The 24126-nt window shown below is 35.7% G+C and overlaps 1 protein-coding gene across 1 annotated transcript in view; it reads left to right on the plus strand.

Annotated features, from left to right (window-relative positions):
• Nucleotides 1–24126, plus strand: part of Dmd (dystrophin) — a 2013932-nt gene that overhangs the window by 1406142 nt on the left and 583664 nt on the right. Inside the window, exon 52 of the mRNA XM_013507710.1 lies at nt 15183–15300. Within this exon, the coding sequence (XP_013363164.1) occupies nt 15183–15300 (118 nt within the window). The remainder of the gene's footprint in view (nt 1–15182; nt 15301–24126) is intronic.

Here is a 24126-nt window from a genome sequence, read left to right on the forward strand (position 1 = left end):
GGAAAGGCTTGGAGATATCGGCTGAAAGAGTAGAGCTGGAATGCCTTTGGCTGTTCTGTATGGGAGATTCTGGTAGGAGCTCAGAAGACTAGAAAGCTGGTAGAAATCCTCCCAGTAAAGACTGGGATTGGGAGGTTTCTGCTGAGAATGACTGCACTGGGTACTGGACTCCAGATGATATATGTTATGGCTTGGCGGAAGGTTTGTCTGCATTTTGCTCATGTCCAGAGACTTTGCCTAAGACTGAGATTAAGGGTGGCAGCGGACTGATTAATCTGGCAAAAGAAATTTCAAGGCAATCAAATGTTGGGGCAGTGGCATGGCTATTGTTGGGGGCTTTTAGCCAGATGTATATTGAGAATCAAGAGCAAAGAGCCCAGCAGGATAATTTAAAATGTTGTGAGTTTGGACAGAAAGGAAGCTCCAGTAAAGCTGTGGACTGCAAAGATAAGGCTGAGGAGATCTCTGTTGCTGAGAAGGAACAAAAGAATGGAAAAGATGGTCTGAAGGCTTCACAAGCAGCAAGTCTCCACCCTTGGCAGCCTCAAAATTGTAAAGGTGAAAGACCTTGCCTTGAGAGGGAAGCTACAGAGTGCCATGTGCCAGAATGGTGGAGGTGGCCACACCTGGTTCCAGAATGGCAGCAGCATAGAGAGTTTGTTCCTCAGAATTCGATTCAGAGTGCCTGGCAATCCAGGCACTCAATCCCTATGGCCAAGAGAGAGGAAAGCTTGGCTACTGCTCCAGGTGGCAGCAGACCTTGGCATCATCCACGTGGCCCTGGCTTTAGGTGCATGGAGAATGTAAGAGTTCTTTTGTTAAAGAGGCTTCCACCCAAATTTCAGAATGCCTGGGAGGCTAGGCAGTGTACCCCTGAGAGGGCTCTGTGTGAAGCTGTGAATGTGAAGCAAAAGGGGCACTGGATACCTCAGAAGTTTGGAAAAGCCAGGACCGTGGATCATCTGAGGAAAGCTGCAAGGAGGGAGCAAAGTGTGCCTAAGAGAGAAGACTTGGAAGCTGTAACCACCAGAAGTGCCATAGGGGTGGACTCATGCAAACCTTTTGGAGCTCACGATGTGCCACAAGTTGCTTCAGATGCTGGATATGGAATTATAGGACTTAATGTTAGCCTGCTGGACTTCAGACTTGCTTTGGTCCCAGTGCTCTGTATTCCCCTGTTTGTACCTTTTGGAATGGTAATGTTTATTTTGTGCCATTGAATGGTGGAAGTGTTTAACTTTTCATTTGTACAGGGGCTTATGACTAAAGAGTTTGCTTTACATCTCGGAGGAGACTTGGGCCTTGGACTTTTCAGCAAGGCTGCAACTGTTAGGACTTTGGCAACTCTTGCAGATGGACTAAATGCCTTTTGCATAAAGGGATATGCATGAGTCTTTAGGGGGCGAAATGTTATGGTTCTACTGTAATATAATGTCTTTGTATCTGGAAACTGGTTTAAAGAAATGTCTCTGCCAAGTTAACAAGGGGTACATTGTTATAGTTGATACATTGTATCACCTTGGGGAGTCTAGAGATTTGGCTAAGTGACTCAGCAGGGAGCCAGGGTGCTTACTTTATATTCATCCTGAGCCTGTGGAAAAGGAGGGCATGGAGATTATGTGAGTGCTACATGCCCCCTGGGTGGGGGTAGCCTGTTCACAACCAGCCAAATATGGACTGAAACCTCCATGAAGTGCAAGTGAAATAAACCTTTCTTCCTTAATTTTGGGCATTGGGTATTTTGTGTCAGCAAGGAGAGAAAAGTAAGCAAGACAGTAGTAATAACAACCACTATTAATTCCCATCATTTTGTTCTGAAACCCTGTGTCATTTTTGTTTTTAATTTGTTTTCTTTTTGTCTATGTTGTTGTTATTTTGTTATTTTTTAAATTCTCTTTAAAATAAAAAAGCAATATATGCCATATTGGAAGAGTACAATAACTATTTACTTTTACAATTATTGTAATTGTTAAGCTGTGAGAGTGGAAAGCAGAGGGAGAGTCAATGAACTTTTGAGAAAATGGAATAAAAACTTTCATTGCTATCCCTGGTGAATATTATATAAAGTACATAAGGATCAGAGAGAAATATTACTTACTGTTAAAAGATTACAAGATGGAAGCTGGGCATGTAGCTCAGTGGTAGAGCCCTTGTCTAGCATGTAGGTTGCATCCCCAACACTGCAAAAATGAAAAATATTATAAGATGGTATTTATTAAACCCAAACCTCTTTATCAGCTGCATCTCTCAGGATCCTAATCTTTCTTATTTTTTAACATCCCATTTTGTACTGCCAGCTATAAAAATGTGATGTGTGATCATAATATATGATGAATATTTCAATTAAAACATTCATTACAATAAAAGACACATTACCATTAATCCTCCCCAAAATATTCTCTCTCATTTTGAATACACTTATCCCATCATCCTTGCATTTTCTGAAGCAGTTCTAGAAGTCTGCTTTCATGAGTGTCTTCATCAGGAGTGATCAAAATTTTGGTGAATGCTGCTTCAGAGTGTCGTCCAATGGAAAGACAAGATTGTAAGGACATCTGAGACATTACAATGTATCCTCCTCCATCTTATTCACTGGATCTGGCACAACGCAACTTCTGGCTCTTCCCTAATGAGAAACTGATAATGAAAGTAAAAGTTTTGAATCAGTTCAGTTCATTGAGGCAGCCATGACAGCAACAAATAAAGACATTTACAAAACAGCGTTTCCAGAGCTGCTTCAGAAAGTGCAAGAATGATGTGATGGAAGTGTTCAAAGTGAGAGACATTATCTTGAAATAGATTAATGGCAACGTGTCTTTTCCTGTAATATTTGTTAGACATTCACCATAGGTTTTGATCACGCCTCATATTTAGTGCTCACAGTTTCTCTTCAGTAACACACGTACTGTGAGTTACTTTTGTCCTTTGCGTAAGAGGCCTCCCTTTTCATTCACAAAAGTATGACATTGGCTTTGCCCCTGTATTAGAGAAAATTCTGCCTAACAGGCAGATCCTTAGTAATATATCAGAGAGAAGAAAGAGGGAAGAATAGTGAGGTGTCAGAAGCTAGAAATTTGATTTGATTTATATTATCTTTTTGTCTTTGCTTGGTCTCAAGCCATGAAAATGTGTAAGGTAGTAAAAAGTAAGCATTTTTGTTTAGCTCATGTAAATAAAACACAGAAAACTGAATAGAGAATTACTACTACTACCTTCAGGAATTACTATTTTTTTAAATTCCATAAAATCTATTGAAATTAGGGTTCGTAATAAGCAACCTTCCCAATAAAACAGAAAATTAAACTTAACACATTCCTATAATGTAAACAGCTTGATTAGATATCCAGTATTACCAAAAGCATTTAAGAACTGATTATATTTACTCTTAGAGCAGATCTAGATGCTCACAGTTTAGAAACCGCACACATTTTCCTATCAAACAGTACATAAAGTTTCCATATTCCTCGGAATTGGTTTCATTGGAGCCATGTGTTTGCTTGAAAATATGCCACATAAAGCACTTGTCCCCTCAAGCTGGGCTTCTTTCGAGCTGCAGTGCAAATGTGCGATTTACTGGCATACTGTGCAAATGCAGACTCATTTTTATAGGGTTAGAGCGAGTGTGTTTTAGGGAATTGAAAAGTCTATCCAAACTCTTCCCTGTATAATATGTCCCTTCCTTTAAAAGCTGTCACACTGCAAATTCCAAAAGAGCTAAAGGCTTTTGTGCTCCTATAGGGAAATCTATTGTAACTTTTACATCTCCCAATAACAATATGTTCTTTGTTTACTGAAGAAAGCTTTGATAACATAAAATGGTATTTTTGACAGAGAAGCAGAATCATTGTTTTATTATAGACTTTGCTCTTACAACAGCAAAAATAAATAGCTCATCTCTTAAGCTCCTGATCAATGTCTAACACCTCCTACCCCCAGCAACACTTTGCTGCAAGTGCATTAACACTCTGTAATACCAACTCCACTCACCTACCAAGAAATGATCTTCACAAATGATTTACAGCTAACCCAGGGCTTAAACCTATATCACCCAATCAAAGGCAAATGTCTATCTTTCCCCCAAGTTGTATAATTTCTGAGAAGCGAGAGATTAATTCGATTGCAAAAAAAAAAATCTGTTGAGGAAATGTACAAAAGGTGTTGTTTATTTCGAAGCGAGACACAATTGTCAAGCAGGTTTTCCCTTTTGTGTATGTCCAAATGGTATGCATTATACTATTTTGTGGCAAAAGTATGATACAGATATGTTCATAGCTATCTTCTCCCCTTCTATGTGAGTGCACACAGACAAACACCCTTGCTTATTTTACATTATTTGTAAAATTGAAAGAGATTTCCAAATATCATTCCTTAGCGTGAGCATACAGTTGTTCACTAACAGTGTGTTATCTTTGCTTTGTAAGGCTCAGAACCTGGTGAAAATGAAAGGTTGAGACTTCATAGGTTAAATATATTATTCTTAATGTAGTCCTTAGTTACTATTCTCATAGAGAAAACCAGACTAGCCATATTTGACTAACTTCTACCAAGGCATGTGAATTCTTATAAATGAATTTATTGTTTTAATCACTCCAGAATTGGTTGCTATAAATGTAATTATCCTCATTTTACAGATGAATAAACTGAGCCTGATTTTATCCCTGCATATGCAACATAAACTGAACAGCTGTGCCAATTATTCTGATAACTCAGATCTTCACATCCACCATTTGAAGACAGTAAAAGATTAGAGGGCTTGAATGAGTCTGATTACCTGTGTACATGATTGTAATCACCTCTAGATAATTGCGTATTTCTCCGTTTCACTTCCTATATACAGGTATCATCCCTGAACAGTAACATCTTTTGTTCTGCCTCAATTAATTAATGGATGAAATTGCAACGAATATTGAGGTTTCTGTCTCAGAACTTAAATCAGTAGCATCTCTAAAATGTTTTTAAAAATATTAACAGGCCAAATGCATTTTACCATAACATGTTGCTTGCTTTGACCTTTGATATTTGAAGAGATTAGTATGCCCTTTCTGTACTTTCTTGAAATGGGGTTAGTATCTGAAGACTCACTACCTATAGAAAAATGTAGGTAGATCTAATGTAATAATGATATAAAATGAATAACTACTATGTAGACAATAATACACAATGTACCAATTATCTATGACTGTCCTATTAGCCTGTTTTGAAACTCTGTTTTTTTACTTTTACTTTTTTCTCTTTAAAATAAAAAAAATAGGTATAAAAGGACATAGAAAAGTTAGGCTTACAAAATGGGACACCATAATGTTCAATTCATAATTCTTATCTCCACTCTAAATGATAATCTCTAAAATTCTATTTCTGGAGTGATCCCAGTTTCAGCTGATGCTCTGTAAGTCTCTGTTTATCCTTCAGTGCAGGAATTTAAGAACGTAGCAAAACATTTTAAATGTTTACTTTTTTCTAAACTGAAACTAGTCCTTTTCTACCCTGATCCAATTTAATATATTAGTACAAATGAGACCATCAAATGTGTTTAATAATTCTCTGGGGTACTTTTTACAAGCCATAAGCTTGAATTTATTTTACTTGTATGCAGTGGAATTATTATTTTATACTTACAATGGTACATGGAGTTAAATTAGAGATGTTTTGCGTGTTTTCATGGCAGGAAATTTAATCAGAGGTGTTAGATGAGGCTTTTCTTGGATTGCTCAATTTAGTTTTCCAGTTCTCTCTTGAAAGGTTGTTGGATGCAGTGGTGTAATGTTAATATGTCTAAAATGCCACTTTCATTGTGCCATTCCTCTGCTCTAAAACCTCCAACGATTCCCGGTTGCCTTCAGCATAATGTCTTTACCTGCTCGTCAGTTCAATGGCTGTACATTCTGGCCTCAGCCTCCCTGCCCCAACCTGATCCCATAATTCTAGTCACTGCAGAACTCCTTCCCAGTAACTCTGTCCTTATCCTAGAAGTCTTCTTTTCATCATTCAGTTGTTTTCAATCCAGTTCATCCTCCAACTTATGGTTCAGATTCTTGCTTATCTATGACAATTTCTCTGAATATGGTCACATTAAAATTCCATTCTCTAGAATCCCATTATTATAGTTTGTGGTCTGTAGACTATTACTTTGTCATTTATACATTATCTTCTATTATTGAAGAGTAACTAGATGTGTGAGCACACATGGGTGGACCAGAAGGTCATTTCCCCAACAACTTTGCAAGTGCATTCACTTCACTAGCTATGCTCTTTTACGTTATCTGTTGCCAGCCATAGGCATATTCCTTATTGTAGCATATCATGCAGAAAATTCCTGCCCAGTCATATTTCCTGTCAATTCCTGCCTGGTTTTTCTGGGATTTCTACATGCTTTGGATAGTACCTTTAAGGATGAAAGCTCATGGGTGTTCTACACCAGGCAAAATATCATAATGCACTCAGATAATTAAATTTCAGTACACATGCCTTCCGATTAATTCTTTATTAATTTGTTTCATTTATGATTCAATTTGCAGCATACAATGCTTTGAACAGATAATACATCTTGATCAGTTAAAGTCAGAGAGTTTCCAAAAATATTTTATTCAAGATAGGACAAATGAATATTGGAAAAATGCAGTAGGAATACTCCTAAAATATGTATATCATTAAATAGTTTCATTTCCCACTTTCCTTTAAAGCATACATATAGAAAAATATTTTATTTCTTATGTCTCTGAGTCATAACATCAAAAGCCTGTAAATGTGATATGCATGACAAAAACTGGTCTCAAAACCGCCCCCAATTATTCTCTGTTAATGTCCTAATAATTACAGGACAATACAATTTCAAGAAATGTGAACAATGTAGAATACCTAATAAATCGAATGTTGAATACTAAAAATATCAGCACCCTTTGTATCAGATTAGAAATGTATTTGCAAATCAAATCATTATCAAAAACTTGTAGCCTAAAATTCTTCTTTTTTCTTGACTTTGAAATTATACTTCATGATCCCCAATTTAGACCTCATTACTTACTGTCTTGTATACCTGAGGTTTTGTTTTGCATGTTAACAGTTTTTTTTTTATTTTAAAGATAAAAGGAGGGAAACATTAACAGACATACAACATTTTACAACATATCACAAGCATGTTAACAGTTTTATGAAATGACAAGTAAATCAAACCTTTAAGTTTCCTGCAACACAATAGCCTGAAAAGGACCATCTTAATCTCTTTTTCAAAAGTGACTTAATTTTATACATGACACACTAATTATAGATTATTTTGCCATTATACTATTATAAAGTAAAGATCAAGTTTGGTAGGCTGACAATGTTTTTAAGCCCCTAAGAATATCAACAAATAATAAAACCATCATTAAGGAAAAGCTGCAGTAAATTTCACTGACTGTACTATTGTCTTTTTCAAGCTCTATTAGGTTATATTAATTTGTTAAATAGCTGTCATATTTTTCATTTTTAAGTGTTCCAAATTTCAGTAGTCTTTTATAATACTAATGAACATTGCATGCGCCATGAACATGCACTCAACTAACTTGTACTTATTTCCAATTATAATCATCTATTTCTTATATCACCTTTTCCCCACGCTGTATCTAGTCATTTGATCCATCAACACTTTTTATTATGGACATCTGTCTACTATATTTTCTGAAATGGTTCAAGAACTGAGGAAGGTATACTAGCCAGAAAATACAGGATGTACAAAGGCACAGGATTACTAAGAGTTGGCTCCTATAGTTCAGATTTTCCAGAATACATTGCTTCCTAGTTGTCCTTGTGATTAATCCAAACACTCAGAACTGATTTTTCAAAAGCCAGCAATAAAAAAAGAACAAAATAACCTCATTGAGCAACCAGTCCTACATAGAATCCAAGGGGAGGTGACTGGTGGCCATGGAAACTTATCCACACTGTGATGTGGGGAGGCATCTCCAAGGAGGAGATTGAAACACTGACCATAATCAAAGTATGCTACATGCATTGACCTATATGTAAAAATAAAACTCATTATTCTGTATCACTAATATGCACTAATGAAAGCATTAAAAACTAACAAAATTTTAAAAAATAAAAGATCAAACATAGTACAATTATTATGGGCCAATTAAAAATAGAAAGCCAACCATAAACTGGTTCCACATAAACTATCTAAGCTTATGTCTCATTTCCAAACAACCCTAGACTCCAACCAGCCCATTTTAAATTTTTTTCATTGCCATGCCTTGGCTCATGCCTTTTCTGTCCTTAAATGCCCTCCTCATGCCCTACACAAATTTTCCAGGATTCAGCTGTGGTGCTATTCCTTATATGAAGTTTTTCCTCGGAAGCCCCGATATGTGGTCACTCTCTTAGCTGATTCCCTCAAGAGTGAAAATTTACTCTCTTGTTTTGGCTGGGTACTTTTTCAGACATACTGTCTAACTCCTTGTTCTACTGAGGCAGGCTGAGCAAAATTGGTAACAACACTGGGCTTGCATGTTTATTGCCAAGGAAGGTACCAGCAGATCAGCAACTGAGAGGAGAGTAAGTCAAGAGAAGACCAGATCCCTTTATTCACAACCATAGCTACTGTCAAGAGGTCCTCTTCCTGTACCTACTTTTCAGATTTCATTAACTGTCTCTTCTCCTTAGTGTTTCAGGCCTTGGGCAAGAAAGATATTTTATCCCAGTTTGAATGAGATCTTTGTTTATTACAAGAACCTTAACTAATTCAGTGTATATTTTTCTGAAGCCAGGAGAGATTCTACCCTGCCAAAAAAACCACTACATTTTTAGGTCATTAATGCTCCTTTCAGGAATTTGGAATATATTCTCAAGAACAAGGCAAGAGCCTCATTTTTGTTCAATCGTGTTGTTCTTGATCAGCAATTAACCAGTGCTGCAGCCAAAGAATGCACAACTTTCATTCTTTACTAACATCAGGGTTGAGGTCAGGATCAGGTACGTAGTTTGTAGGGCCTGTAAAAAATGAAAATTCAGGGCCCCCTACTTAAGAAAATGATTGAGCTAGATGCGAGTGGCATACACTTGTAATCGCAGCCACTCTGGAGCCTGAGGGAGAAAGATTGCAAGTTTGATGCCAGTCTGGACAACGTAAAGAGACTTTGTCTCAGAGAAAAATATTAAAACTTTTGAAATAGCAACAGCAGAGCATTAAACCTAGCATGTCACCCTTCTAGTGTAGATTTTATATGACTATACAAGTTACACAGCTCAAGGAGATGACCCTGGTTGAAGTCTCTGCCTACCAGGGCAGTTTAAACATCCACGTGGTAGTGTCAGAATCATCATGTGATGTGGATCTGAATAACTCATGAAAGGCATAGGGTCCAGAAGGGCAAGAGTGAGTGTGTTAGGACCTGAGATTATATGTATGTATAATGACAAGGTAGAAAGGGAAAATTATTTTAGTAGAGTAAACATTTATATAACAGGAAATAAAAGGAATGTAGGGATGGTAAGAGAGCCATTTGAATGAGGTGGGAATCTGACCACAAATAAAAGGAAAAAAAGGTCTGTAGAAATAACATGTTTTATCATACAGTGTACCAAAGGTTCAGCAAAGTTATTTAGGAGTTATGGAGCCAGTCTCTTCCAGAGAAGTCCTGCATGGCCCGAAATAATGGCTCCATATCCCCACCACATGCAAACATTGGTACACGGCAGTCTATGGGAAGCTTGGCTTTGGTGAAATGCAGTCAGGGATTTCAGTATGTAGTAGCTGGGTCCCTTCATCAAGTCTAAGTCCCTATAGTGAAAGGCCTGCATATTCTCCTAGTCACCATGGTTGCTGTTAGCAGCAGATATTTTTAAACATTTACAATGGTTTAGATGGATAAAAGGTGAGAAACATTCCACTTGATTTCTTCAAAAGACCTTCCTGGACCCCTAAAATTATTTTACTGTCTCTGCCATATTCCTTGAAGCTCTCTGTGCTTTCTCTTCAATATTCACCCCAGTTTACTGTAATTGCTGATTTATTCTCACTTCATTATTAGTTTATTTTCTCCTACTTCACTACTACATCCCCTGTGCCTACATCAGTGACTAACATAGCATAAAAATATTTGCTGAAGTGAACTGGCAGGCATTCTAGAAAAATAACTTTCCTCTATTCTTCTTCAAAACTATTGGTGATATGAAGGTCAAAGAAAGGCAAATAACTCTTTAGATTAAAGAAAGCTAAGGAAATATGACAAGTGAATGCAACTCCTGAACTTAGACCAGGAAAGGAAAATGTAGCTATGAAGGCCATTAATGGGATAATTGTCACTCTCAGAATAGAGCACGGGTAAGATTATAGTGCTAAAGCCACGTTAAATTTCCTGGCTTTGAAATTGGGCCGAGGGTATACAAGAGAATGGCTTTGCTCTTACAAAATAAATGATGAAGCATTTAAGGATTAAGGAGAATGATATTTGCAAATTATTTTGAAATGGTTCAAACAAAAATATATAATACATATACAGATATTAGTATATGTATGCATATGCAGCCTGAGTGATAAATGATAAATAAAATGCCACAAAATGTTATAATTAATAAATCTAGGTGAAGAGTATGTAGAGATTCTTTGACCATTCTTGCAAATATTCTATAAACCAGAAATTGTACAAAAATCTAATCCCTTTTAAAGAAGCATTTGATAAATAATGGACAAAACGATGACAAAATTTAGAGGCATCTGTAATCTACCAATGAAGGTGCTGATAGAACACTCAGAGAAGTAAGGAAGTTATGCCAAGTAGGAAAACATCCAAGCCAGTTTTAAATGCACATGAGAAGGGAGGAAGTGGAAGGCAATAAAGATGACATGGATTTGGCCAGTCTCTTCAGAGAAACCACTGAATACAAGTCCAGGGGCCAGAATGAGGTTACTTAGCGAGGCAGTTGAAAGCCAGGCAAATGATTAGTATTCTCTCCCTGTAAAACTCTTTCAGTTATTAAAAAGACCATAACTTAGAACCTACCTGACTTAATTGCTTGTTTCTTCTACATATAAAAGGATTCTATAAGCCATTTTCCTTGGTCAATCTTTAATGCTGATTTTTAAGGTGTGAATACCGGATTCTACATTATTATACTTAAGCTTCATTCGTACTTATTTACTGAACATAGTAACAATTGGCAATCACAATGTTCTTTTGTTTTAATTTTAACTATGTGAAATTGTCAGTTTTGTGTAGAAGAACATAAAAATATAAAACGTGTGTGGGTAAGCCTTTTCTTAATTTTATAAATAATAAGTATTGAACTCAACATAGTTTACTATTTGAGTATTCCTTAGGTAGAACTTCATTTTAGTGAGCACAATAATAATTTGTAATTTTTAAGAGACTAAAATGACCTACTTATAGTCTATGATTTCACCATTTAACTCCCATTTTCATAGGATTGCTATTTATAACCACTTTCCTCAATGCTGGGGGGTTTAATAGGATTAAAAATCTCTGATTCACTTTGTATTTAAAGAATTTTTTCCTCCATCTTTGCTCAGCTAGTGGACTCCATGATGAATTCTCATCTCCAAGGGGTAAGCTGTTTGTGGTAAAACCCAGTAGATGCCTAGGACTCCTTAGAAATAGCATTGATTCCTTCTATTCCCTGTGTTTTTTTTTTCCAGTATAACAGAATCCCTGTAGACAAAATTCACATGCTTAAGTACTGTTAAGCATGTAATGATTTTAGTTTTGTTCATGTAAGTTGTTTATATAATAATTATGTGAGCTCATATGAGAGAAATAATCACATTTAGCATTCTACTTGTTGAGTATGACTAAAACTAGAATGAGGAAGTCCAGTGATAGAAGAGGGGCCAGAGATCGTATGAGGATGAAGACTAGAGAGGAAGTACAGTGTATTTGGAATAATAACATCTGGTAGGGGCAACAGACTTGGAGGAGAGAGGGGGGAAATGGAAGGAGAGAGAGAGAGAGAGAAAGAGAGAGAGAGAGAGAGAGAGAGAGAGAGAGAGAGAGAGAGAGAGAAATTGAGATTCTTGCTGGGGATCAAACCTGAAACCCTGTGCATTCTAGGCTGACATTCTACCACTGATTTGTACCTCCAGCCCAGGTATTGAATGGGTATTCATGGATATTTTTTGAGGTAGCTACTTTGAGTAATGATTAGATCTAAGGCATTCTCATGCTTTTGGGTTGTTCCATACCGTAGAGATGAAGGTCAATGTACTGTAGAAGTTATACAATTGTCAAGTTGAAGAAATTATAATATCAAATAAAAAGTAAAAATGAACTAAATGAAAAGTAATCATTACTTTCACTGTATGCTTGTATTCCATTTGTTAGAAAGAAGTCTTTCAATTACTGTTTTTTATGATTATCTTAACAGAAAATACATCTATTCCACCTTAAAATCCTTTCTTTTATTTCTGGAAAAGAAACCAAAGGAGAAAATTCTCATTCTGCTAAATAAAGAATTAAATATTTATCACTTAAATAAAGAGAACATTAGTATCTAAACAATTTCAAGCAGAGCACATTATTATTTTCCAGTTTGTTTTTGAAAAGGATATTTGTGTTGACCACTGAATGGAATCAAGAATGGAAATTTATTTAGAAAGACATTAGAGATACATAATTGTATTGCAGTTGTGAATCTCTTTTTAAGGAGGTTGTTTTAAAGGATGTCATTAATAATCTTCTCAGGTGCTTACAAAGCATGTGTCTGTCAGCAGAATTAGAGAATCACCCAACTAGAGAACAGGTTTCAAAATACCCTGAGACCCATTTTGTTCGTTAGAGAGGAAAATGGCTTGTTTTAAGTCTAAATTGACATGCTTGCTAATTTCAGTAGTAAAAGCTGTTCATTGTGGTCAGGTTTAATTTAGAGTCTGGGAACGTTCTGATTAAAGTTGATCGAGTTACTTTTATAACATACTTCTCAAATGAACTTTGAAGACTTAAAAGAAGAAAAGAAGAGAAAAAAGTGTAGTAAACATTGAATAAAATACCTAAAAGTGGAAACCAGAGAATGGTCTGATTGTTTCATTAAGCTAATATTAAATCAAAGAAAAATAATCCAATGATTTTTTATAAAATATTATATTTTAAGCATTAATCATAGTTCTTATTTAAATTGAGCACAGTACCAAATACATTGTTCAGTGCTACATTCATAGCCCCTAGAATAACATGTAGCCCTTGAAAAATGTTTATTAACATGAATGAATGAGTGAATGAATGAATTTATATAATTTGCTGGCTACTTGCTTTTAAAATTCTGTATTAAGCCAGGCATGATAGCTCACCTGTAATCCCAGCACTCAGGAGGCTGAGGCAGGAGGATCATTGCGAATTTGAGACCAGCCTGGGCTACAAAGTGAGCGCAAGGGCAGCCTGAACTGCATCGCGAGACCCTGTCTCAAAAAGACAAAAATAAAATAAAATAAAATTCTGTATTAAATTTGAGGTAGAGATTTTGCTTTTTTTTTTTAAGTTTCTGGGTAAATGTATTTTTTTAAAATAATTTATTTTATGCATTCAGACATTTAAGAGTAGGCAGTTCCAAAGCAATTCTTCAGCTTACTGTGTCACAGATGACCAGAGTGTAACATTCCAACCCTGGAAAACATCTTATTTTGTAAAATCTGTCTGCCCCTGTATGCTTCCAACTTTAAAATTTGTTCAGTGCTCTCCAACTTCCTTATGCTACTTACTTCAATAGCTGTCTTTGGCAATTTGTTCCATATTTCAAGCACACTTTTGTGTAAAGAAACCATAAAAGTTAGAAACCTGAAAATTGGATTTTTCTTCTGAGCAATCACAGCTTACAAATGTGGAAATTTTGTTAAAAGTTAACCCCTCCAATTTTTCAATAAAGAGAGGAAAAACTGCTCAAAATAGATGTACAATGTTTGGATAAGTTTTTCCTGTTATTTTACTGTTACCAAAAGCAATTGAGCTTAAATCACAAAGCCTATCTCCCTATCTCTTCACAATAGATACTCTACAGAATGATCAAAGACCAAAGTCCACAGAAAAGCAGTAGGAGGCAAAGAGCAGAATAGATAACTAAGTTTAATAAATATTGCCACCTATCACAGTTCATCACTTTCATCATCTTCGGTAGTAGAAAGAGCATCATATTTAAAATCAGACAGAACTTCTGGCAGGGTTATCAGTATGGTTATTAAGACATTAAAAATGAGTAAATGTATAAAACATCTATCATACAGTGGCTCTAAGAAGATATTAATTTTGCTTTCCCTAGTTAAAACTTATACAATTTTAGAACCAGAACAAGGTAGATATATTATTTTCCACAATTTCTTTTGCTAAATATCGCTGGGATTTGGGCATTTTAGTGTAGAAAGACGAAGATGACAAATGCAAGAGACAGATGCTTGAGGAGCAGAGGGATTTCTTAATGATTAGCATTGCTACCTATAAACTAAAACATTGTTCATTTAATTCTATCTGGTATTTTCATCTAAAGCACTATTATGATCATTTATACTACAGAAGAAAATAAATACTAACATCTCTTCTCCAAAATTGCTCTCCAAAATTGCCTAATCAGAAAAGTTATGTAGGGAATTTATTAAAATGCAGATTTCCACAACATCACTCTACTACCTCATTCATCCTGGGATGGGGAAATAGAGCCTGATCGTTCTTATGGACAGGCAGTTTTGAGGAAAGACTGGTGTTGCTCAAGTACTTCACCTCTTTTTTCATGTGAGGAATCACAGGTACAAAAAAGTTAAGTACTATCTCTTAAATCACTTCTCTGTTTCTGTTTCTAAAATTAATATACACCTTAATTTTGACAATCCATAAAATGAGATTTCAACTCTACCTATTTTTTCTTTTAAGTACATTGCCATAATTTGGAATTATGTTTCTTATATAATGACTTAAGTATACCCAAGTACTCTGAAATTACTCCATCTGAGCTCTAAAATAGGGAAGCAAAACTATAATCAAGATTTTCAATTGAAATACTTTTTGGTATTAAGAGTGAAAACATTTCTTGTTCAGTTATTTTCTCTGAAGCCTTACAGAGTAGAGATTTATATCTGGAAACATCTTTTTTATTTCTAAAAGTGTTTTGGCTGCTTTGAAAATTGGACTTTACTTTGTATTACAGAACAGAAATACAAAGAATATCCAAAGCTGGAAAACCCCAATATTAAGTGGTATTTATTCTTTCAGGCAACACTGCAGGATTTGGAACAGAGGCGCCCCCAATTGGAAGAACTCATTACTGCTGCCCAGAATTTGAAAAATAAAACCAGCAATCAAGAAGCTAGAACAATCATTACTGAACGAAGTAAGTCCTTCAACAGGTGTGGGAAATTCAAGGCAAGATACATGAAAAATTTCAATAGCAATTTAACTTAATACACTCTCATCCCACTTACTTATTAAAAGAGTGTGAAATCATTGTAAAGGAGAATTATTACGCTGAGCAAGATTTCCAGTGTATGCCATTATCTTTCAGTAACAGAATATGAATTCCACTAGATAGAGGGACTACAGTTTTCCTCAGTTCATAGCATGGCAGATGTGGTTGTAACTTGTCATCTACTCAGACTGGCCACCATGGAGGTGCCAGTCTCTCCACCCTGTTGGTCATTGTGAGACTAAGCAGGCAGCTGTTTCCCAAACCTTTCAGACCTGTTTGTTGTGGCACTTGCAGATGAATGTCTCTCTGCTACTTTGATCACCCCCCCACATTTTGTAATAATAAAAATCGTAGTATGTAGGGCATGGCGGCATACACTTGTAATTCCAGCACTCTTGGAGACTGCAACAGGAAGACTGCAAGTTCAAGCTAAGCCTGGGAAACTTAGTGAGACACTGCCTCAAAATAAGAAATAAAAATGGGCTGGGGATATAGCTCAGTGTGAAGGCTCTAGGTTCAATCCCCAGTACCAGGAGAAAAGCACAACTCATTGTACCATACTGGGGTTGGCAAAAGCTTGGAGAATCTGTGTAAATCCCAACTGCTTAGATGCCACACCTCCTTTTTCTCCTGTCCGTAGTGGTTCAGGAATGAGGTTGAGATCACCTCTACTATCTGTTCTCTGGTATTTCCCTGGGTTTTCTCCCTTTCCTATACCTACCTTCCCTCTAGGGATACACATCACTATTGAATTTTCTGGCCTTGCATGTATTACCTCCTCCTTTCCTTTCCCCAACCAGAGGAATATTTCTAGTGAAGGAGTGGGGAAAAACGCCTGTAATCATCTTTTTTTCTTCCATGTATTTTATCTTATACATGGATTAGGCTTTTATCCACATATCTATATCCTTATAATTTACATTCTGCTCCATTAGCCTTTCCTTAAGGAAGCAGAGGCACAGTGTCTGGCTGCCAATATGGTGGAGAGAGGAAAACATCACCAGAATAAAAGGTCACTATCTGAAAACTATTATGAGTTATTCTTACGTGCCTAAGTAAATACTTGGTGATACTGGCTACTTTTTGTTGCGTGCCTTGTACTTATCAAGTGACATGTACGTGTATGTATAGCAAGAATTTACAGAGTCCTGGGAGTCCATTTTATAGATTACTAAACAGTTTTGCAAACAGTTAATAAAACTGTTCAAGCACAAAAACTTGGGAAGCAGAACTTGGAATTTGGAAAATATTTTCTGATTTGAAATTCTGTGTTCCTTTTAGTAGCTTTACTGCTTCCCGTTTTGTTTTATTGCTTTTGTTAATGACTTTAATCACTAGAACTAATGCTTTTTTGGTCTGCAATGATATATATTCTGATTCCATTCTAAAAGACATTTCCTTTTTCACTACAGCGGTTATTAATTAAAATAGGTGGATCTCAGTTTTGAAAATTTAGTTCTTTATTGTTGTTCAAATAATAAATTTGGACATAACGTATTAGTTGAGTAACACTAGCAACAGGATGACAAGAAAGCTCCCAATTCTCGGTGGTTCACAGCAGTAGAAGTATACCTTTTATTCTGAAATATTCCAGAATAATTCTAGTCTTATTCTGGGACCTAATTTTGTTTCATCTTTTGTATCTAGAACAACTGTCTTATGCATTTAATGAGCAGAAAAGAAATGAGTGTGGCTCGTGAAAATTCGTCATAAAACAGACCTGGAAGTAGTATATAATAATTTTCTTCATAATCTGTTGGCTGGCTGGAAACGGTCACATAGCCACATCTAATGGGTAGGGAAGTGGGAATATACTGTCTAATACTGAACTGAAAAAGAAGATTTGGGGGAAAAAATCTAGTTGGTCTCTATGGGTGTACGAAAGTTGTAGAATGTGATGGCCATATGCAACCTGGCAAGAGCAAAAGTGCCTGCAATAACCAGCAGAGACAGCTGTTTAACTGACAGGTCAGCGTGTTCCTTTCCCAAACTGGGACAATGAGAAATTTCCACCAGGTTGCAACATATTGGGCCCAAGAGTGAATCTTAATAAATAATTTACTCAGTGAGAAACTGAATTCCCATTCCATAGGTAAGTGATCTGTTTCTTTCCTAAACAATATAAAAATTCCGCAAACATGTTTATACAAGTCTGAACATACTATACAGTAAATCATTTGGTTTTTGCTAATGAAAACTTCTTTTCCCTAAGAGGAAAACAATACAAATAAATTTTACAGTATCTGTTCAACACTATCTAAATACTTTCCTTTATCCCTTGTAATTTTTTATGTTGCATTGACTGTTTTGTGGTGTAGATTACAATTGCATGACTAGAGGGCAACTTTGTGTTTCTCTACTAATATCCAGTGATTTGAATAGTTCTGTACATAGCTTTTATCTTTTAGGAATGGTGCCTTTATGAATATTTGTAGAGTAATGGAAAGGTTGCAATCCCAATGGTCCAAAGAAATATTTTCTTAAAAGCAAGTGTCTGTGGAAATGTGGCATGTTGCTTATTAAATACCAAAGCTAAAATGTTAGGTCCAAATATGCCTGGCATTCCTAAAGCTGATGCTTGGATAATTCTGACAAGATATGTTTATCCAAACAATGTCATTTCCAGCCCTGCTGTGTTTCAGTTTATCTCTCCATTTGAGGTCTATGAAATGGGATGGAAACTCAATGCTCAGGAAGTTTCCAATAGTGTTCCAAGTAGAATTTTCTTAGTGTAGATTTGGTTTTTAGAGGAAAGGCAGAAATAAAATACTTGCTCAAAAAACCATATTTTCCCACTTTAAAGTTTTGGCCTTCCTTTTTTATTGCCCTGAAACTTATGGAAATACTTAAAATGGAATCAGCTAAATAAAGAAAAATATTTAATATATGTTTATATTGAAATTTTTTCCCTTAGTATAAGTCCCAGTTTATAACTTTGAACAGTTTAGGACATCTATACATAGTTATTTCATTCTATCAAGAGGAAAGTTCAGTAAAATAGCAATTCTGTGCTACTAGTAATAGTCACACTAAAACTCAAACAGTTGGATCTGCAAAATGCCAAACTGTTTTAGCCTACAAAACGATTTCCATGATATCTGTTATCTCCAGGTAATTATTTTGATCCAGAACATGTTATAATCTGGGCATAAGTCTAAATTTTATTCTACATAAGTTGAAAGGATAAATTTTCCTTGATGTTTTCTGATGTCCATATTTCTTGCTTTTCTTCACTACTTTGGCTGTTAAGCATTTTTGGTTATATTTTGTTGTGCAAAAGGACTGGGTCAGGGAACTGAAAAAAATTAAGAACAATTTATATTTGCCTCCTTTGAGTTGTCTGGATTATGCCAAGCTCTTGTTCATGTTCATTAGCACTTCACAGCATAATATCATAATGCCTTGAGGAGGATATGGGAGAAAAGAACTTCCTTTTATTACACTGTTCATTTCATAAACAATACAAGTGAATGTGGGTTCTCTGACATTTGTACTTGACTGTAGCCTTTCCTTTCATAAACCCCCATTACCACTTTAAATATACATGATAATAACATATATAGGTTTCCAAGACAGGCTTCCTGGACTGGCCCCTTAGTTTTATAATCTTGAACAAATGACTAAGCTCAATAAATTATCTAAGCTCAGTTTCCTGCTTTATGAAATAGGACAACTCATACTTACCTCCAGGGTTGGGAGAATTGAATAAGGATTTAGACCAGGTCCATAGAAGCTGAATGAATGTTAGTTCTTATTTTAATTGCAATATATTTGAATACTTCAAATGCCTAATGGGAAAGTCTTTAATGAGCTTTTTCAACAGCAACTTGATTATTTCCCCACAAAAGCTGGGGTGGGTTTGGGGGTTCAAAAGACCAAAAGAAGATTGCTTTGGAAAAGATGGAGTAAGGCATACACACAGAGTTCATCAAATGTTTGGAAAAGACATTGATTCAGAAATGAAATTCATATAAGTTATTTCATTTTCAATATCCACTAGCATTTGGAAGGTAGGTACTGCTGTTACAATTTAAGAAATAAGAAACAGGCTCAGAGAACATAAGTAATTTCTTCAAGGTCTTAGGAAGATGGCAATTGAGGGAATACATTGAAGCCTACGTCTATATGATTTTAAAGCTTGAAACACCTCAAGTGGAAAAGGATGGTTAGTCAAAAACTAGGAAGGAGTACTTATTTGTGAATTCTAAACATTAGGGCTAACCTCAAGTTATTATAATCTGAATATACTTTTTGCTGCTCCTATTTATACTTTTATCTTCCATTTTTTCAGTGTCTAACTATAAAATTAACTCTTATTTGTATTGTAGATTATGGACTAGTACAATTCAGTAATGTGTTAGCTTTGTGATCTTGGCCTAGTAGATTTATTTCTATTTGTCATGGTTATCTCATCTGTTATATGGGGATCCAAAATTGCACTTAATCTTCTAGAGTGATTACAAAGAATAAATTATATGATACGTGTAATGTAACTATGTAACACCTCCTAGATGCTGATTAAATGGCATATACTGTCATGGGGAACTAAATTTGGTACAGAGGAACTAAACATTGCAGGAGATGAAACATGTAATATATGGACTTTTAAAAACAATTAAACTGTGGGAAGATCTTCTGAAACAGAATGTCACATCTAAAGAAAGAGTTGTTTCTTTTCAAATTATTTAAGGCTTTTTAAAAGCAGTCCAGAATTCTTTGAGAAATTTAGTGACATCTTAGAAATGTTAAGAACAGAAATTCACATTGTATTGCTTAAAGAGCTGGTATATAGGGCTGTAGAAGGGAGAATGTTCTGCTGTATGAGAATAAAAATATGCTCACAGGATTTTTTGAATTAAATGACAGTTCTATAGCAGATTTGTCAACCCATCATTCATTGCTGCAACCCAAATATATGAAATCTTCATGGAAAAATAAAAAGACCATGTTGTTATCCACATTTTTATGAAATCCCTATTGCTAATGAAATGCCAGCCAATATCTTCCTCTGAGGTATTGTCTATTAGAGGGTTGCTTATTTTAGAAGTGGAGTCAACCATGTAAATTTTCTTCTTTTGACATCTAGCACCTGCTGTCAACCTGTTATAGCTACAAGCAGCTCTCAAAATTTACATCCACCAGGATGCCGCTGGCAACCAGAGTTCAGTTTAGTTCAACAAACATTTGAATGCTCACTCCATGCCAGTTAACATCAGAGGTAATGGATGAAATACCGGGAGGAATAAGATTCAGCCTTTGTCTTAAAAGAACTTACAATCCATTGTGGGTATCTGGATAGCTACATTCAGGCAAGGCAGACTAAAATGCGTACTACAGTAGAGCAGTATGGTAGGATGTTGAGAGAGAACAAGAGAAAAGGAGATTGGGTCTGAGTGAGTCGTTCCTGGAAACGCACGAAAGAGGAGGTTAAATTTGATCTGCCTGTGAACAGAACTTTAGAAAGCACGCAAAGACTAGAGAGGGAAGGGCTGTCAGGAAGGATGATAGGAGAATACATAGTAGACCTATGTTAGCAATGATGTGACAAGTGGAGTTATAGAGGTGAGATTGTATATGCATACGTGTTTTGTGGAGAAGGGAGTAAACTGAGTGAGTGAGAAGAGTAAAGAGGCAGCAGGTCCAAAGCTTGAGCAGTAGCAATGAAGTGAAAAGAAAGAACTGAAATTGTGATATATGGTACAGGTACAAGTCACAGAACTATAACATGGATGAGATGTATGCAACTGAAGATCTAAGAGAGTCCCTGCATTTGAGAATTTGAGATTAAGTGCATTCATAATAGTAGTGACTTAACTAGAGACAAACGCAGGACAAACGATTGATGGTAGGATACAAAGTAATGTGCTTAAAATGTAACTTGATTACTCTGAGATGTTAAAGGTTGAAAACACAATTAGAGATAGTAGGAGTGAAGTAACTTCTACATATAGATTTGAGAGTTACCTGGAATAGCTAGTTTACATAGAGAGCACCAGGTGAAAAGAATAATGAACCTAGGGAAGAGCGTAGAAGTTGGTTTACATTTAAGGAATTTAGTAAGAGATAGCTCTACTTCTACTTATTTTTCCATTTTAGGTGAATTTACACACACACACATACAAACACTAAAGAATTAATTCATAGGTATCATACTGAGGTTTGTTTTCTATATCTACTGCTCGACAACCATTGAAATAACTTAAGATCTTCCTAGTCCTTATCAACACTTTGAATAAAATAAAAAAAATCATTGGACCTCTTTGGCTGAGGCATAAAGACTGTAATATAGAAAAGATTTCTGGTGCAGCCCTCAGTATACCAGGAAGACTAACTATTATCATTTGCTATCTAGGGCTAATAATTGTAAATATTTTGATAAGAATTTAAATATAACAGACTTTCTTGTATCAAATAAATTTTGGTACACAAACATCATAAATGATGTACTGCCCTGCATCTATTAGCAAAACAGAATGGTTCAAGTCCTTGTAGCCAACTAGTGTGTGCTTAATTCCTTCCTGTTGATAATTAACTGGATTAAAATGTCATGTACGCTGTTTGGTAATGCTCATTTTTGAAAAATTCATCTATTTATCATCTTCTAAGGTCTCAAATTTTAAAATTACATTTACATGATCATTTATACCTTCATCACTAGAGTCTAGAATGCTGCTGTCTGTATTTTATATATGTTTTCTGTTATGTCTAACAATTATGGAGTGTCTTCCTCTGCACATTTTTTGACATTATAACAAAAACATTGCTTTTGTTCTCTTTCAAATTTAAAAAAAAAGAAAATTTCTAAATTTTCACTTGTATAAAACGAAAATGAAAAGCAAGCTCCAAAGATGGTATGGTAGGCAGCCTTCTGTTACTGTAACAGATACCTAAGAGAATCAAACTAAAAATACAAAAAGTTTTTTCTGGCTCACACTGTTGTAGGTTTCAGTCCGTTATCAGTTGGTTCTGTTGCCCCGGGTCTGTGGCCGGGCAGTACATCATCACAGAGAACATGCAACAGAGCACAAGTAACCTCATGGCTAGGGTATGTGCATGAGACAGAGACAGCGAGAGACAGCAAGAGACAGGGAAACAGGAATGCACCAGGGTCCTATAATCTCCTAATGACCCAAAGCCCTCCCACCACCTCCCAGTCACATCACTCTGGGTAACAAATTATTACCATGTGAACTTTTGGGGGACATTTAAGATCTAAGCTTTAGCAGATGATATATCCAGTCTTTACACTGTCTTGAAAAGGTACATCTTTTGTACAATCAATGTAATAAGAAAATAAAGGATGAAAATTAATTTCACTTTTGCATTCCTCTAAGCACTACCACCATTCTTTCACTGACTTATCATTTTCATTATTTTGTCATACTTAGGAAGAATTAATGAGTGTTTAAATAACACAGTCTTTAAAAATAAAAGGAAATGAAGGTCCCAAAGTGTGTTCAATATATTTTAGACTTATAAACATGTTCAGTGGACCTATACAATGATTGGAAATGTAAACTCAACTTTATTTTAAAAACAGATGAAATCTCTTTATTGTTTGGTGGATCTCTGGGAAAGAATAAAATCCATAAAATACCACTTTTATAAATGCTTAAAGCCTCTCAAAAAAGCAACTCAAAAAGTAAATTTCAGTCTAATGTACTCTGATGGTCTACTAGGGTTTAAAAAAAAACAACTTTTGCTCAATTCTACTACAAAAGTAAGAGCTAATCTACACATATATCATCTTACTTTTATAGATACAATCATCCAGTGTTATTGACTGTCAATAAATAGTTGTAGTGTAATAGAGTCCTCTAGAGAAGTAGAAACAAAAGGACTTGTGAGTGTTTTATGTAGAGAGACAAGGTAAGGTGAGGAATGAAATGTGGTGGGGAAAAAGAATAAGAGAATCATCTGCTTCTCCCATCATAGGGCCCAAACCCCATCACTTAATACAAACCTCAGTACCTCCCAAAGGCCCAATTTCCAAATACTACCACATTGGGCTTAGTGCTTCATGTGCATTTTGAGTAGACACCAACATTCAATCAAGAACCACCGGTTATAATTACAACTGAGAGCTCTACTCGGCATTCAAGAGGGTCCATTATGATAGTGCTCTGCTATAGTTCTAAAAAATGTTCCATATCTAGAAAATGAGTGCATCAAAACTGGAAGCTAGCTACATCTATGCATGGAATTTTTAGTTCCTGCTCAAGAAATGTGTCTTCACTGAAAATGTTACTTCTCATAAATTCAAATTTAGGGCCTTGGAAAAGATATGTGCTCCATCAAGATTTTCTGAATGAATGAAATGCTTTTTGATAGTATTTTGATATTAAGATAAAACAAAAATATTTTTGTATGATATTCTATTTTCAGTGATTCCAACTGCCACATCTTCTAGTTCATTACCCTCTTTATGTTGCAAGAGTGAAGCCATTGAGAGCCCTCTACAAAGACTGTAGGGTAGGGATAGAAATAGTCAACCTGACCACTGGAGTCATATTTCCCTTTCATTTGTGAACCCATAAACTATTGCCCTGGGTCCCAGCTGGCTCTCATAACAATGCAGAACTGGTAGATGAAAAGCAAGGCATGAAGTTATGCTAGCCTGATTCACTTGTTATCAGATGTGATATCAAACAGTAGAATGGGGCTGGGGATTTAGCTCAGCGGCAAAGCGCCTGCCTGGCAAGCGCAACGTCGTGAGTTCGGTTCCTGGTACCGGAGAAAAACCAAAAAAAA

Source organism: Chinchilla lanigera, unplaced genomic scaffold (genome assembly GCF_000276665.1).
Source record: "Chinchilla lanigera isolate Chin_1 unplaced genomic scaffold, ChiLan1.0 scaffold00134, whole genome shotgun sequence".
NCBI lineage: Eukaryota > Metazoa > Chordata > Mammalia > Rodentia > Chinchillidae > Chinchilla > Chinchilla lanigera.